Raw genomic sequence first — 18,182 nt, 5'->3', positions numbered from 1 at the left:
AATAGGGGAAAATAGGTCGCACACAACTTTCAAATTATGTTAAAAGGCTTTCAAGAACTCTGACAAAGAAACAGATCTAGGGGTGGTTCTAGATAGTGGACTGTCATCAGAGGACCACATAAAGGACGTTGTGCAAGAAGAGAGAAGAAAAAGAGGCAATATCATCACTATATACAAAATAGTAACAGAAATAACAAAAATTTGCAGAGGAATTCTTGAAACCTGAAACTTTAAGAATATAAGGTCATAGATTCAAGCTAAGGAAACAAAGGTGCAGAGAAAATATTAGAGTTCTCTTTTGCAAACAAAGTCGTTGAGATTTCGAACAAGATAAATGGTGGGAATAACAGACAGACAGTATGGTTTTCAAACAGATCATGTATAACAAATCTAATTAGCTTTTATGATAGAGCCACAGAGATTCTACAGGAGATGGTTTGGTTAACTGTATCTATCTGGACCTAAAAGAGGCATTTGAGATAGTCCCACACAGGCGGTTGTTTTGGAAACGGGAACATGCTGTGGAGGTGACAGGGAGACTTCTGACATGGATGACAATTTTTTTAACTGACTGAAAGATGAGTGTGGTTATAAGAGGCAATGTAACTGACTGAAAGATGAGTGTGGTTATAAGAGGCAATGTAACTGACTGGAAGTGTGTTACTAGCGGAGTCCTGCAGGGTTCAGTTCTTGCATCAGTAATGTTCATCGTCTCTATAAGAGATCAGAAGGAATACAGAATTATATGAACATGTTTGTGGATGATGCTAAGATACTGGGGGATGAGAGGAGAGACAGACGATTATCATGTCCTTCAAATGGATCTAGATAAAATAAGGGCTTGGAGTGACGTGTGGCAAACAGAATTCAGTGTGAATAAATGTCATGTTATGGACTGTGGAATTGGAGAAAATTGACCACATACAACTTATAAATTATGTGGAAAGGAATTAAAGAACTCATGAGTAATGAGAACTAGGGAATGGTTTTGTGGAGTAAACTGTCACCAGAGGAACACATAAGAAACATTGTGCGAGGAGCATATGCATTTCTTTCTAACTTCTGAATCGTTTTTAATTACATGGATGGTGAAATACAGTACTAAAGAAACTGTTCAGAACTTTTCTGAGATCAAAATTGGAATATTCAGCAGTTGTATGGTGCCCATATCTCAAGAAGCACAAATAAACTGGAAAAGGTGCAAAGGCATGCTACAAAATGGCTTCTGGAACTGAAAAACAAGAGTTACGAGGAGAGCCTAGAGTCGTTAAATATTCCAAAGGTAGAAGATTGAAGAAAGAGGTGATATGATTACCACTTACAAAATGACAAGTAGGAACAAGAATTAAGAATTATATGCTAAGGACACAAATTCAAGCTAAGGAAACAAAGGTGCCAAAAAATATTAGAAAGGTTTCTTTTGCAAATAGAGTGGTGGACGGCTGGAACAAGTTAAGTATTCCAACCGGAACACTTAACCGGTTGTTAAGTGTTGATTTTGGCCTCCACCACATGGTTGTGGAGGCCAAAATCGTCAGTAGTTTCAAAGCGTCATACGACAAAGAGTACTGGGAAGATGGGATGCCAAGAGCGTAGCTCTCAACCTGTAACTACACTTAGGTAATTACACAGACAGTCACATTCTATATGAACATCTATTTTCTGATTTGAGTTTGTTATAAAAATAGTTTGAATGACTGGTGGGACAGTTATTTCTGAAAAAAATGTGCAATAAAGATGGAATTAGTCTACCCAGTGACCATACCCAGTGCCACTTAAGCAGTGTTCATACACTTATGGACGGCTCAGAAGCTTAAAACTCTGCCTGTGCATTAGGTACATTAGAGTACATAATGAAAGGCAGTCTGCTGAGGTTACCTCATCACCATTAATACAGTATCCACTTCAGTCAACCCAACACTATCATCATCCACCACCACCTTTTCTATCTAAATAACAATGCTCAGTCAACTATAATCAAGTTAACAAGAGGGGCAGAACTTCTCATATAATAATAACAATAATAATAATAATAATAATAATAATAATAATAATAATGTTCATTCAGATAAAAGTACATAGCACATACAAAATGACTTATAAACAGACTGTTAGATTTCTAGATTGAGTTAGTATATACTATGCCTAAACCCGATAGTACTCAGTGGCTTTAGGCAAGGATTGGCATTACAGTTCCAAGTTTTATTTATATATATTCACAGTCAGATTTATTAGCAATACTGTAGTAAGAAATACATAACTTTTGGTTGTCATTCTATTATATACAAATTCGTAATTGGTTTGAGCCTTCAAGCTCCATGATCTCTCCTACTGTCCCAGCGTGCATCCAACATCAGGGAGTTAAATTACTCGATGTTTTACAATGTCAGTGAAAGTCTTCTGATCCGGAGTGGAGTTTTCCACCGCTCACATTCAATTTCTCGCTAAAAGGAGACTTGGGTTTGCAAGTTCCCTTCTTTTCATGGAGAATTATGATTTTGCTGAAATTCTTGTATCGAGTTGAGTCCTTTTCCATTTTACATTTGTTTCTGTAGTGCAGGTATTTGAAGATTTTTAATATGTTCGGCTTAATTGATTCTAACAATTGGCTACAATCATTTATATTTTGTCTGGTGATATTGTCCTCATCTTGTACGCTCACTGGTCATCATGACTAGGAGTGCTAATGCCTTCACGTCAATGAATAGCAACATGGAAAAGGGTACATTATCATTGCTTGAATTCTGGGACTTCGCAGCAGTGTCGAATTTTGGTAGAACAGCCTATAGTCTTGCAGGTTTCCGACTAAAGTCTGCTGATAGGCGACTGAAACTTTTCTCACGCGAATCTCAGTGCTCCAGAGACAGAAGCCTGCTCCATACTAATTGGCTCTAGACTTTAACCTCTGACATCGGATCCAATCAAAGGCTTCAAAAGACTTGCTAGCTGTATTGTCTGTGCAAAGGTCTTATCACCCAAGTTACATGAAGACAACTTGCTTGTGTGGTCATCGTGTTATGTGGATTTGTGTTATCTTGCATGTATAGTTTATTAAAGGATGCCATAGATAGCATGCTTCCTCGTTTAAAAAAAAAAGTAATACAATACTAAAAAAAAAAAAATTCAAGGATTTAAGTAAAGGGGGCTGAGTGCTGTCTGGAGCCAGAGTTTGTTATTGTTCTAATAGCAGATTTGTGTTGAGTAATTAGAGGATGTAGATGATTTTTAGTAGTAGAGCCTCAAGCACAGATACCATAATTGAGATGAGGATAGATGAGAGAGTAATAGAGCATTAACAGGGCAGGGTGAGGTACAGTACATAATATCTTAATTTAGAAAGAATACCAACAATATTGGTGAGTACAAACAAAACACTGTCCAATTTCTGCAACAGAATTGTCAGTTTTCTTCCGTAGCTTTTTTGGATGACGAACCATTTACCTAAACATAACGGGTTATCCATTTAAGTCTCAGTCCCAAAGAGTTTGGAAAGCATGTGGCTGTCTGTATATATATTTACCTGATTTACCTGAGGGCCACTAACTCTAGTGGCCTTGATGAGGACAGGAAGCCTGCCCGGCGGCTTGTCAAAGGTCCCCCCCATTTGCCTTGATGATCTTTTCCAGGTATATTTTGTCAATATCTATATAGTCTATATAGACATTCATATATAATTGTGTGTGTATAATTACCGAAGTGTAGTTACAGGATGAGAGCTACGCTCCTGGTGTCCCATCTTCCCAGCACTCTTTGTCAAATAACATTTTGAAACTACAATACTGATCGTTTTGGCCTCCACTGCCTTCTCACCTAACTTGTTCCAACACTACCATTCTGCTTGCAAAAGTGAATTTTCTTATATTTCTTCGGCAGCTTTGTTTAGTTACTTTAAATCTATAACCTCCTGTTCTTGAAGTTCCAGGTATCAGGAATTCTCCCAACAATTTTAACGATTCTCGTTACTATTTTGTACTTAGTGATCATATTGCCTCTTTTTTTTTTCTCATCTATCTTTTGGTTTTAGCATACAGTATTTAATCCCTTTAACCTCTCTTTGTAGCTCTTGACCTTCAGTGTCAGGAGCCATTTAATTGCATGTCTTTTTAATTGCACCTTTTCCAGTTTGTTGATGTGCACCTTTGCACCTTTTCCAGTTTGTGTGTATGTTGGTGTGTGTTCATGAATACACATTCAGCCCTATGAGGCCAGACCATAGCCCAGTCATGAAGTACTCCCACTCTAACCCTACACTTCCTTGCTTTCAATATATGCATTCACCAACATGTTCATCCCTATGCCTGGCACAATAATTTGTAATACCAGTATTTTCATTAACATAGTTTGTTTATTACGTTAGCTTATGTGTTAAGTCATGGTTTGCGTTGATTCAATTGTACTGACAAAAATATTATTTTGCCATGTAAATATTATGCCACACATTTACTACAAGTTTTTTGTTTCTTGAGATATTTTGTTTACATTATTCATTGTACACTAAACATACACAGTAGGAATAAAATTTACGAATAGTTTGGACTGTTTTTACATTTTCACATTCTTCTTTTTATATATTAGTGGAAGGCATACTACTAAATGGTAAGGCTTTCTTTAACAAATGCATGAGATGCAAGATGCTTATATAACTCTGTTAGGATATTAATTATCATAAGACACTCATATATGCCATTTAATCTAGAACAGTCATACTACTAGGTAGTCCATTACAGCCATTAGGAAATTCAGCAGTCAAGAGCTAAAGTGAAAAAATCAGACATTTCCTAATATTCGTTTTAGATAGTAAGTGTTTGTTACTCTTTGTTGTGAAACAAATTTTTTGGCCTATTATTTAAATGGCATTCTTTACTTAAATTAGACTCAGGAAAGGTCAAATAAATATTTACCGTGGGTCCGATTACACATACCCCTTTAGGAAGAGTTTCTTGTGCTAGAATTGCTACATAGGGGCTTGTAAATGTAGAGAGCACAAACAAATGTTTGCAAGTTGAGTATGTTTAGCAAACGATATAGAGAATAAGTTCCAACAATGTGGCTGAGAACAAATACTTCGACCTGACAACGTTTTGGTCTGTCCTGGACCCTTGTCATGTCGTGACGTAGTTACGACATGGACGGACTGAAATGTCTTCACTGAATTTTTATTTCATATGTGTGGGTTACTTTATTTATACAGTGTATATAGAGTTTTTGTACCGAATGTTGTCTGGGAACGGAAATAGTTACTTTTCTTATGGAAGATTTTCGCGTTGTAATAGTGGGGTTTGAGTTAATAGCAGATGAACTCCAAGCACAGATCCCATGAGATATGGATACGTAAGTGAGTGGTGATGTTGATTGTAGATTGGGGGACAGTATTGTTATTTTGTTGTGAGCTTGCTGACTACTTTGGATACCTTTTTTTGTGTGTTGTATGTGTGTATTTGAATTTAGTCTGTTATTAATATGCAAACCTAGGAATTTTCAATTTTGTTTGATTGATGAATACTAGGTTACATTACTTACAGCATATTGTGGTTCAGTGGTTTAAGGTATGTACTTGGGAGTACCCCATGGTGCAGGTTTGAATCCTCCACATGACTCCAATTGATTTTCTCACTGATTCATCCTGTTAATGTGATTTCTTTGTCTACGAACTAATAATTAATTATACTCTAATTATAATAATACTAACGAGTCACGAACAATCAAAATTGATAATATACAGGTGTTCCTAACAGTGGCATACATGACTTACTTGGTTTTGTTTGTGTCGTGAAAGGTTTCATTAGTAATGGCACTATAACTATATATATTTTGTGTGTTTAGCCACAGTAACATTTAGCCATTAGGCCACTTGCATTAAATGAATAGAACTTCGTCAGAAAAAATGCTTACTTTTGTGTTGGGTATATTGTACATGAAGAACAAAAATACAGCATATTGAATATTTTTGGTGAATTACGATATAATGCTGTATTGTTTTCGTACGATACAATTCTGGTTGCTTCGCAGTTGTATTCGTTCAGTTATTTTGTACCTTTTATGATATACATCAGGCATAATGATCGTCAATCTTTTCCACACACACACACACACACACATGTCCTTTTAGGGTCCTTTTAGGAGCTCTGTCTCTTCATATATGTAATGATAAGAGATAAAGTAATATATTTTAATGTTTCCTAATGTACCAGATACTTTTGAGGTCACTAAACCTCCCAATGTGTAAAACAAAGTAGGTAGGGACTACATACTGTTTATGGAATTGGGATGCTATATTGCCATATACTGGTGTACTGTTTTCTTTAACCCCTAAACTGTGCTGCTATTTAAAAGTACTACTACATCAGAGTGCATATTTAAAAATAGATAACAAATCAATTGGACAAAAATTGCATAAGGTAATTGTAGCACTTTTAGGGTTAACTACTTTCTTATGACATTGAGCTTTTTAAATGATCTTGGGTATGTATTAAAGGTTAATTCATTCATGCACATATACCGGGAACACCGTGTGGGAATTAGCTCCATATATTGGACACAGAAAATTTTGTCAATAAGTTGATAAATTTATTATAGGCACCGATGTACAGTATTTCATTACTTTTTGGTGATGTAAGTTTTATTTTACTCTCAAGTACATTTTATTTTATTTTATTTTACTGACCATCAGAATGTTTACATAATTATTGATGACTTACCAATAATGCTCGTTCTACATATATATACACACACACATACTATGTCGTGTTTTACTTATTTACTGATTAGTTTACTTCATTTTTGACAGTACCGTATATTTATTCACTTTTGAATGTGTTAGAAGTTGCATAATCCTAATTGCATGGCTTTGAATATGCATTACAGCTTGCTTTTTTATAATTGACCTCTGCATGAGAGTGCATGAAATAAAGTGATGCTCGGGTTAATCACAGCTTGGATATTATATTTACATACGAAATATCTCTCATTATCGTAGTTAGTTTTTTTGCTTCATCTATTTGGTTTTACAGTAGGACGTTACATCTTGTAAACCAAGTATTATTCTGGTGACCTGTTTCTAGTTTGTGAATGTTGTAAGAACTGTTGGTTGGCTCGCTTTCCAACATTGGTTACTCATGTGCATACATTGATTACAACAAAATAGTTTGTTAAATATTATTCAGAAGAATTAACTCTTTGTGCAAAATTTTTATGGCTCGTTGACCAGACCACACACACTAGAAGGTGAAGGGGCGACGACGTTTCGGTCCGTCCTGGACCATTCTCAAGTCAATTGAGAATGTTATTGTGACATTCACGTTACAATAAAGTGATGAGTCACGTTATTGTGACTCATCGCCTGCTTTTTATGGCTCATTTCTTGTGGTTTGGCTTTGTTTATTTGCTTCAGTATTGGCTATCATCCAGTGGGCAAAATATGCACGAGTAATGTTAACTCAGCGTAGAATCAACGTCGATAGTGTTAATTCAACGTTTAATTAACATCGATAACTTTGATTCAACATTGAATTCACATTACTGGTGCATATTTTGCCCACTGGGCAAACTAGACTGTCAAGTCAAAGATTGTTAATTAAGGTTTATTAAAAAAAGCATAATCTAGCTGTCATATTGATTAGTGCATAAAATTCAGTTAACAAATACAAAAATATACTTCATGAAATATTTGAAGTTATTTGTGGTTGCATTACATTTTGTTTAATGTTAAATATTGTGTAAGAAAAATTTCAAAGACAAGTAGTTGTGGTATTTAAAGGGCTGAAAATCCAGAACACAAATTTATAGGAAAATGGCAGGAGACTGATAAAAAAACTTTATATAAGATGTAGAAATTTTAATAATGAAAGAATACATATATATATACTCAGAAATCTTAATGATGAAAGAATACATATATATACTCTACCTTAGTACAATAATCAAACTATTTTAATTATAATTAATAAAGTTTAGTAATGCAAATAATTCCATTTTTGTAACGTAACTGCACATTACGTAGTGAATAATCTTTCAATGTCTGCAAGGTCACTTGACCCATTTATACATTGTTTCAAATGTATAGCATTCATAATTGTTGATGTTTATTACCCTTTGTAAATATTATGTATGCATATGATAATATTTATTATTAACAATTGACATTCATCACAAGTTGGTATTTATTGAAAGTTAATCAAATGTACAGAATGATTTACTGTTCTCTATCTAGCAACATGTCACCTAAACTACATGGATATCTAGCATACCATATGTAGGTGAGTTTTTATTTATAGGATTATACAGTATTGTTATATTCTAAGACATACTTCATGAATACAGCTGTTGCAGCCTAAGATTTGATGCACAGTTTTCATACATCCTAATTCTGTTAGCAGACTACATTCTTAATTCACATAAATATTTTAACTTCCTTTTACTAAGACTATATCATATTAGAACTGTATCCGAAAATATGTTTGGCATTTTAAATGTGTTATTCTTCAAGCTCTTTACTTAACTTACGCATATGTTCAACTTATTTCCAGTCTAATCAAGTGTATAGCCATTTTAATTCTAGATTTCTCCATCAAAAATGACTTTGATATATATATATATATATATATATACTGAATATATATTTATAATCTTTTTAGTATATTTACATCCTCAGATAAGTCTATTCAGTATTCAGCAATGTCTGTTCTCAGAAAACTGCAAAGACTCAGAAATGGAACAATTTGCATGCAAGATCCTGGAAATTAAGTAGGAGAGCATTGAGTAGTTCATTGTCAAAATAATTCATTTCGAAAGCTTTCAAAATATTTCCTGGGGCAAATGACAGTGATGTATCAATGATTCATCACTGATCCATTGTAGATTTAGTGTTGATCAAACGTTGATCCTACTTAACGTTGATCTGGCATAGATTTAACGGTGATCCAGTGTTGATTGAACATTTACTCTAGCATATTTCCCACTGGGGATATGACACCACTAATATATAATAAATCATCCAGAGAATAAGAATACTATTGCTGTCTGGAAGTACTTGATTGTCTCCTACCTAATTAAACTATGAACCATTAGTATTACATAACTTGATTTGTAATACGAGAACAGACTCTATATCTATTCTAAGAATTAAGGCGAAGGTCTTATTACAGGTTGGAAGCCACTTCTGTGCCAGATTGAAGAATGCGATGGCGATGGCACTAATGAAGCTGTCAAAGTTTGCCTTGACCATGCCGTGTGTCTGGGAGCCTGCCCTGACAACCCGCCTCCTCTTTATTTGTGCATTGACTGTGTAGAAGATATCAAGAGAGAACATAGCACAGTGGAGTTTTTTGATATACTTATGCCAATGGCACAAGTTTCGGCTACTTGTGAGAACAAGGTACATATTGCATGTTTCAATTGTTACATAAGGTTTAAACCCGTCTTTGCATAGGAATTATGTTGGGAAGGAAAATCAACACTGGCAAGAGGCATCTTAGAAGGCAAGAGGCATCTTAGGAGGCAAGAGGCATCTTAGAAGGCAAGAGGCATCTTAGGAGGCAAGAGGCATCTTAGAAGGCAAGAGGCATGTCAGGAGGCAGTGGTCTCAATGGCAGGGGTTTCTGACTTAGGTCTTCCTTGTACTAACATGAACACAATACAGAAATTTTGAGAACACCCAGGAACACATTGAGCTGTTACAAAATCATTAGTATAAAAACCGAGTTACGTATTAAATTTTAAAAGAAGCTGAAGGGGAACCCAAAGAAGGGAGCTAGAATTTATATAAAATATTAATTGAAGGCTTCACTTTTGAATTATTTCTATTTGCAATAAAAATGTGCCAATATTTCTGGTAATTTCAGAACTGCCGATCCACTGAAAAGAATGCTATAGCCACATGTTTTAGCATGGAGTGTGCAAGCTACAACAGCAACAAGCCTATACGATACTGTAGTCAGTGCAACAACATCCGACACAATAACAGACGCGGCACTGATCACGTGGTCCACACCACCATTGCATCACCTTGGACAATGGAGCCACAGATGCAGAATTATATTATTGAAGCTATTGTCAGGTAAATTAGGAATTAGATTTATATAACATTTTTGTGTTATTTATTATTTGATAATTTATTACGATTTAAATCCGCTTTAAATCCAGTCACTGTGGCTCTGTTATAACTAGTAACAGTGGCTCTGTGAACTTTAATATCTTATATTTCATGAGCACCACTGAAGATGTATTCTTTTTCTCAGTCTTCTTAATGAGGCTCAACCATTTGGAGATAAAACAAAATGCAAGGATCACGACCGTCTCAACAGGGCTGGACTCCTCGACGATATTGATAAGGTTAGTTAAGTCCCAACTGAGTACTGTTCATGGTTTTATTAATAAGAAAGGAAATTATGAGGAGAAAGCACTAAATCAGTATGACTATATTTCTTGGGAAAACATATGAGGGGACAAGAAGCTGGAATATGAGGATGGAGACAAGGATGGGTGAGCAACCATTCTGGCCATAGGGGATCAAACACCAAACCTGCGAGAGGCGATGCCGTCGCTGTACCAACTAGTCCATTTTGCTGAATGGGCTCTAATATGTGAAAACTTACTTAAAATTCTTAGTTCAAAATACATGACTCCGTGGTGTAGTGGTAAGACACTCGCCTGACGTTCCGCGAGCGATTTGTCATGGGTTCGTATTCTGGCCAGGGAGGATTTTTTGGGCGCAAATCCTTAACTGTAGCCTCTGTTTAACTCAACAGTAAAATGGGTACTTGGTTGTAACAACGATTCTTCGTGGGGGTCGTATTCCAGGGACCTGCCTGAAACGCTACGCGTACTAGTGGCTCTACAAGAATGTAACAACTCTTGTATAAATCTTGTATGTATGTATTAGTTGAAACAAAGTCATATCTATTATTATGTAGATTTCTCTTTAAATGTCCACATAGCTTAACACTTTCACATTTTGATGATTCTAAAATTCATCATCTGATTTGCTATTCATAAACATTTGTATATTCATGTCTATTATGCATAATCTATTATAAATACCCTTTGTTTTATCTATTCTCTACAGAATTCACTTGCAAACATTTTGACATCAAATTTATAGTTATAACCCAACTTAGAAAAATGTAAAAAATATTGTACTGTAAACATTTTTCACATTGCTGAGCAGCCCGTGAGGGAGGCCTGGAAGCCTAGAGCATTTACGGTCAGAAACTCACAGAGAGGCCGGACTGCCAAAGTAATTACGTCTATGTCTTTAAGGGTTAAACTAATTATATAATCGATATCATTATAAACAACAGAAAACTGCTTGAAGCATTACAAGTGATTTTTTTTTTTTTAAATAAACTTTTATCAGCATTATCATGGACATTATTGTTGTCGTTGTCTAAATTATTGTTACAGTATTTCAGTTAGACATTATCATTTGAGTATATTGTGAACACATTTTTATGTGCATAAATTAGTAAAATATTGAAATATTTAATTTATGGGTGAGAATGAATGGTGTTATGTGAACGAGCAATGTATAAGTATAGAATACAGATTCCTTAAAATAATATGTGAAATGAGAGAATTGTTGGGTGCGGGAATATATACCGTACCATGTGTTAGGACATATGGTATGGTCATGTGTGATATCATGTGTTGGTAGTCATGGTATATTATGTATTGTTGATACATGAGGTTAATAATATGTATCTTGCTCTTGATGGACTTGTAGTCTAGTTCTCAAACCCATTGTCAACATTACATAAACTGTGTAACTAGCTTATCAAGATTGTTACTTGCTTAGCTAAACAAATTTTTTAGTTTAATTCCTGAGCCCATTATGTGCCTCTGTAAGATTTTCTGCAACCACCCACAGGATAGGCAGTATAATAAATGAACTAAACTAAACTCAAACGGACTCTCAAACAGGGTGAAGGTCTAACCCCAGAAGAGAGCCGTTTACTGAGCCGTTATGGAGTGTGGCTGGTTGTGGGGTTGTGTGCTCCAACCCCAGAAACACCCGTGGAGATGCTGGGCCGTATCTTAGCAGCTCTCTGCCATTGGTTTAATGCCACACAATATCTTCCTGATGGTTAGTGTTCGTGTATTTTGTTTAAAGTTCATATGAAGTGCTGTATTCACTAACTTAAGGAAGCGATATGAGAATAGACAACAGTACAATTTCCAGATATAATCGATTTGAGAATGGTCCAGGACGGACCGAAACGTCGTCGTCCCTTCACCTTCTAGTGTGTGGTCTGGTCATCAAGTGCTGTATTATTATGTTTATCACTTTTTCATTATCAATGTGTGTATTGTTTTCCACTGTGTATATATGGAATTGTTTACATTCCACAAACACTGAATTAACATTAATCTTGGATATTATGTCCACTGAAAGTACAGATTTGTATAATGATAGTACATTATGCATCACTGAACAATCACATTAGTCACATATTGTATTATGTTTGATATCCTTTAGTGATCTTAACTGTGTAAGGCATAATACATACTTTTCCAGTAGCCTTTTCCATATCCAGTGAGAGGTGAAATGGTGTGCACATAACAGTGGAATATGAAATACTTATCAAAATGTTAAAATTAGAGACTTGGTTGGCAAAGTTGACTGACATTGATGCGCATAGCACAGCTGAACATGTATTTGCCATGTTGTGCCTTTCTAGAATTATATATCAAGGGACAAAACACACTTGAGTAGAATTTAATAAACATTGCATCACTGTTAAATTAACATTTAACATGTTAATAGATGAGGCTGTGTTTAACATCAATGTTAAATTAACATTGAGTAAGTGTTTCATCAATGTTGGTTTAACTTTAAATTAGCATTCAGCCAGTGCTTTATCAACCTTGATTTAATGTTATGTACCCAGTAGGCAAAACCTGCTCGATTCAGCAGTGACTCAACGTTGTTTGCCCAACATGTGCCCATTGGGAAAATGTTGTATGCCCAGATATGCCTGGGGGAAAGTATATTCTACTGCACGATGGGTACAACTATACAAATATGCCCATTATAAAGCCTGTTGCTATAATCAAGTCTTTTATCATATTTCTTGTTGCGTATAAATATGAAACATATAATTTATTTATTGTATTTGAATATACTGTTTATCTCCATCAAACTTCATGTACAGACACTTGTTAGTGAATAACTTAATAATTTTTTTGCTTTCTAATTTATGAATGATTTTGAATTTACAGTATAATGAACACTGAAATATTTAACAGCAAAATTATTAGCAATTACTAAATATTTTGTGAAACCAACTCATTCTACTTCTATGAAAGACAATATTCATATGTCTGAGAGTTAGAGACCTGACGTTTGTGGTTATCCTCACACAACTTTCCACGGTGAAGTGTGATAGTATGGGAAGTGTCACAGGAAGAATGGGGTGGCTCTCATACTCCTCTTTAAATAGGATTGGCTCCTTTTTTGACACCCAACAACAAATATGAAATCGGCTATGGGGTTTGGTTCCCCATAAACCATTCTTTTTTATTGGAACATTCTACAATGAAATAATGCCAAAATTGAGAGCAAAAATAATCTACATTTTCACTGGCATCTAAAATATATTTATACTATATTCAATATGTATAAAACAATTTATAATGTTTCATTCTATCAACTTTCAAATGGTTTAATTGTAATTAATGTTTTAGATCAACAAGGGACATCGATTGAAAGGCTTAAATCGGAAAATATCCACAACTGGCTTCAAGATGTATGCAAGACTCATTTTGAGGTGTTTGTAGCCTGTCTCATGCCTCATCCAGTTGAATATGCTCGAGTTGGGGGTCACTGGTATGTGCTAGTGGTTCCTTTTTTGACTCCTCTACCTATAACATTTTACTAAATCTTGTTTTCATAGCACAGTATAGTCTAGATTTTTAAGTTACATTTTAACCTCTATGTGAAAGAAATTAGTCAACACTTAAATTTTGTTTTTTAATTGTTGCAGATGACAGCACAATGAGTACTCACATTGAGAGACAATGAATGTTTCACACTTTGCTCACTCCATTACATTAGACATTTGAAACAATTTGTGTCTTGATCTGAAAGTGGTGCAGCAAGCATATAGACAGACCGAAGCTTTATACGTAACAGCTTGTACAAGTCTGGTCATTTCTGGCTGAACTGAACAGGCATACAGCAGTGTAGATCAAACTTTCATATTTGGATGTAAATCTTTAAACATTTATCGCTAAGTACTTAAAATCTTTTAACATAAAAGATAGAAATATTTGTATGTTATTCAAAAGCTGTAATGAACTGCGTATTGTTTATGGTTGATTTGTGAAACAAATTACCCGGAAACAATAAACTTGAGATCATTTGATTGTTTCAAGTGTAGGTAGACATTTTTATGAATAATTCTGGGTGAGTTATAAATAGGAGCTGCCTCATATGGGCCAATAGGCCTTCTGCAGTTTCCTTTATTCTTATTCTCATGTTACATTTCTATTGCAATTATAACTTAAACCTCTTTCAGGGATACCCTGGCAACCCGTACTGACCATATCAAGGAAGGGTTCAACCGGTTATTTTGCTTGGTACCCTATGAATTAATAACAGTTCAAGTGTGGGATCGTGTTATGCCTCACTGGATGGAAGCCATTCATAATGAAATACCTGAGGAAGAACTCCCCGAACTTAAAATTACACTTAGGTAAATTTGCTCAACTATAATGTATGATTAGTTCTAAATACGTATGCTGCATAATTTTTCCATAGTTTAAGTTTTATTCTATTGTACCCTCTTTTAATTTCCCACTTATATATTTTATGTACACAATCATATTCAGGTATCACTAATTATTAGTAAGTGATGTGAATATATTCTTCATATTTAAGATAGTAGGGTACAGTATAACAATTTCATTTACTCGTACATATTGACATAGTTCATAACGTGACAACAACAACATAATGTGACCTCTTTCAGGTTGTCTACACTAATGTAGTTTATATATATATATATATTTTCTTATATTTTCAGCAAGCTTTTGGATTCTGACATGAGTCCACTTGGATTTGATGCAACGCAGATGTACAAATTCATCAGTGTTCGATTTACCAACACTTCAGGCTCAGTTCAAGAACAAACTTTGTCTTGGCTTCAGGTAATTGTTTTTAGTTATGAATGCAGTAAACCCTCCTAAAATATGAGTGTTTAAGACATACCTAAATGTTAAGTAAAATGTACATGATACAAATATCTACACTTATGGGGAAACTCCCATTTTCTTCCAGTAAAATAAGTAAAGAATAGGTTAGGATACATTCATGGTACGCCCCATTTTGCTGATCTTCCTGGACTGTAATTATATCCCTAGAGGCTAGGTGACCCTGGTAAGTTTAGAGGTAAAACCTTTATTCACAGTTGAAGTTTTTGTAATTCATTTCTTCCATTTCATCAGCCTATTCATTTTTTCATCATTGAGTTCGTCCTCATTCAATTTCACTCAGTGGGAATCATTCAGGAACATTTCTTAAGGTCAAGGATTTCTTACAACTCCGGTGTCAGGAAGGCCAATATGGAACATGTCAGCATCAATAAACCTCCCAACATCTGCTTCAGAGTTCTCATGATCAGTTGCTGTTTTAGTAATACAGCACATTATGAAAGATGCTGACCCTCGATGGAGAACTTTTAGAAGGCTTGTGTACGAGGGTGGTGGTGGTGGTGTGATTTAGGGGTTATGACAGCGGTGGTGTTGGATGTGCTTGGCATTCCCTTTAAGGATATAACACAGAGCTGTATGGATTTATGTAAATGTTGCCTGTCGGCAGAAACTAACATACCTTGCAGTGGATAAACACTCTGGTAGACAGGTTTTTGGGGAGCCTCAAGAGTCCTTTGGGAAGATGAGCACCTATTCCCATCCTATACAGAAAACTCTGGATAGGCTAACAAAGTTGTGTCAGAAACATGAAGACCCCCTCCTAGATCTGTGCCTAATTGAGCAAAAGCATTTTCCAGTGACCTCTGGCAGAGCAAAAACCAGATGCTCCAAAGGAACACCAAGAGCCTATCACTCTCATAGCCAAGCCAGCATCGGACACTGACTCCCCACAGGAAGAACAACTGGAAAGCACAAAAATAATTCATCTTTTTTAAAATATATCATCTTCCCTGTGACTGCAGGGATATCTTAAGCTGTAAGCTTCTTCCAGCTTATGTAAAGGTAAAGTCCATTCGGTTACCGAAAAGAATGAAGAAAGAATGAATGACTGTTATAATGATGTGCACAGTTGATTAAAAATAATGATGTACAAAGTTTATTAGATAACCTGTGAATTGAAAGAGGGGACAGTGTTCTAGAAAATGACACCAGATGGATATTGTAATACATGTAAATAGTAGCTTTCTGAATTATACAAATACTGCTCCTAGTAGGTTAGCATTAACAGATCCATTGTATTGTATATCTTATAAACATATAACATAATCATTATTATTATTATGAAAAGATAGTGGTTTCTGGAGTTATGATACTGTATCCAGACAGTGAGACATGTATCACCCATTAGAAAGAGAGAGTTTTATCAGTAGTCTATAAGTATGGTTTTGTACTACACCCTCCTTCATTTTAGCACTATTAGACAACACTCCTATAATAACCTACTTGGTTCTTGGATGCTTGCCTTGGATTTTTGTCAGAATCATGGAATCGAACATTATAATATTTATATGTTTCTATAGGTTTATATATTTTATTTATTTAAAAACTCTTGAAAACATTAACAATGGGTTATAAGGCAATCTTCAATGAGAGTTTCAGTATGGTATTGGCATTCTGTATTTTTTTAAGAGTTCTTGGCATTTTTGCATAGTCATATTGTTCTATGTACTGGTGAAGGCATTATATCTTTTTAGTTGCAAGTCTTAGGTTACTTGTGGTCACTCAGATATGGACAACTTCACCCTAATTGGATAATTTGTGCCTAGGATGATAGGATTCTGTGTGGTGACAACTGATGGGTCTTTTGATGGTGTTTGACTTTTTGAGGGTTTTCTTACTGTTTGGAAATTTACCATATGTCTGACCTACTATCACCAGAACATATTTTCATTATTCTTACTTTCTGAAGTTTAAAACTTATCGACACCTTACTGGACCGAGTACCTGCTGGGTACAGGAGGTTGTGCACAAGGTATCAACTGGGGGGAAAATCCTGCTTGGTATTGGACAGAGAATAAGCTGGGGAGAGCCAGTCGGCCGAGCGGACAGCACACTGGACTTGTGATCCTGTGGTCCTGGGTTGGATCCCAGGTGCTGGCGAGAAACAATGGGCAGAGTTTCTTTCATCCTGTTACCTAGCAGTAAAATAGGTACCTGGGTGTTAGTCAGCTGTCACGGGTTGCTTCCTGGGGGTGGAGGCCTGGTCGAGGACCGGGCCGCGGGGACACTAAAGCCCCGAAATCATCTCAAGATAACCTCAAGATAAGCCCTGGAGTTGACATTACACTGAACCTGGTATATTTCTGTTCTTTCTTTGTGTACTTATTCTTTACTCTATTACAACAGTTTGGTGAGTGGGCATATTAGAATAGTGTGACAGTATATAGTAGTGAGAGCCACATATGAGGACAAAAATAAATGAATTGTATTAACTCATGAGTATTTGCAAGTGTTCATTTGCAAATTATGCATTTTTAAATAATATTTACTCCTTTTTTCAGATTTTGACTTCTCTGAACATAGTAATTCCAATGAGTTTACTTCTAACAATATTTAGTGAAGGGGTATCATCACTTTGCAACCCGCCACTGTCTGCAAGGAAAACAAGCACTTCTAGTAGGCAAGATTCAGCTGTGTTGGGTAAGAAAACAGAAAAATACAGAAAACTGATAACCAAACATGAATGTTCCCATTTTGTTTACCTTTTGATATTTCTGGGAAACTTTCTCCTCTTCAGAGCCGGTGGTAGAGGATGATTCTCACAGTAGTTCGGCTCTCTCCGAGGACGACAGGCCACCCTCAGAGCACCCAGAAGACCACTATTCTGACCCAGAACTTAACCTCACATGTTTTGTTCTCATGCTGGATGTCTTGTTTAAACAAGTAGGCCATTACCTTGGTTTTGTTTAAAAAAAAAAATTGTCAAGAGCTGTTTTTCTATGGAAATTTTTCCCTGGGGACACAGGTTCAGTCCC

The 18,182-nt window shown here is 35.6% G+C and overlaps 1 protein-coding gene across 1 annotated transcript in view; it reads left to right on the top strand.

Annotated features, from left to right (window-relative positions):
• Positions 1 to 18,182, top strand: part of unc79 (UNC-79 domain-containing protein) — a 114,681-nt gene that overhangs the window by 23,629 nt on the left and 72,870 nt on the right. Inside the window, 9 exon segments of the mRNA XM_069313171.1 lie at positions 9,144 to 9,373; positions 9,840 to 10,054; positions 10,236 to 10,329; positions 11,917 to 12,079; positions 13,681 to 13,822; positions 14,514 to 14,690; positions 15,021 to 15,144; positions 17,709 to 17,847; positions 17,945 to 18,090. Of these exon segments, the coding sequence (XP_069169272.1) occupies positions 9,144 to 9,373; positions 9,840 to 10,054; positions 10,236 to 10,329; positions 11,917 to 12,079; positions 13,681 to 13,822; positions 14,514 to 14,690; positions 15,021 to 15,144; positions 17,709 to 17,847; positions 17,945 to 18,090 (1,430 nt within the window).

The sequence above is a fragment of the Procambarus clarkii genome, chromosome 74 (assembly GCF_040958095.1).
Source record: "Procambarus clarkii isolate CNS0578487 chromosome 74, FALCON_Pclarkii_2.0, whole genome shotgun sequence".
NCBI classification, from domain to species: domain Eukaryota; kingdom Metazoa; phylum Arthropoda; class Malacostraca; order Decapoda; family Cambaridae; genus Procambarus; species Procambarus clarkii.
The sequence above is the reverse complement of the archived record's forward strand: the minus strand, read 5'-3'. Positions and strand labels throughout refer to the sequence as shown.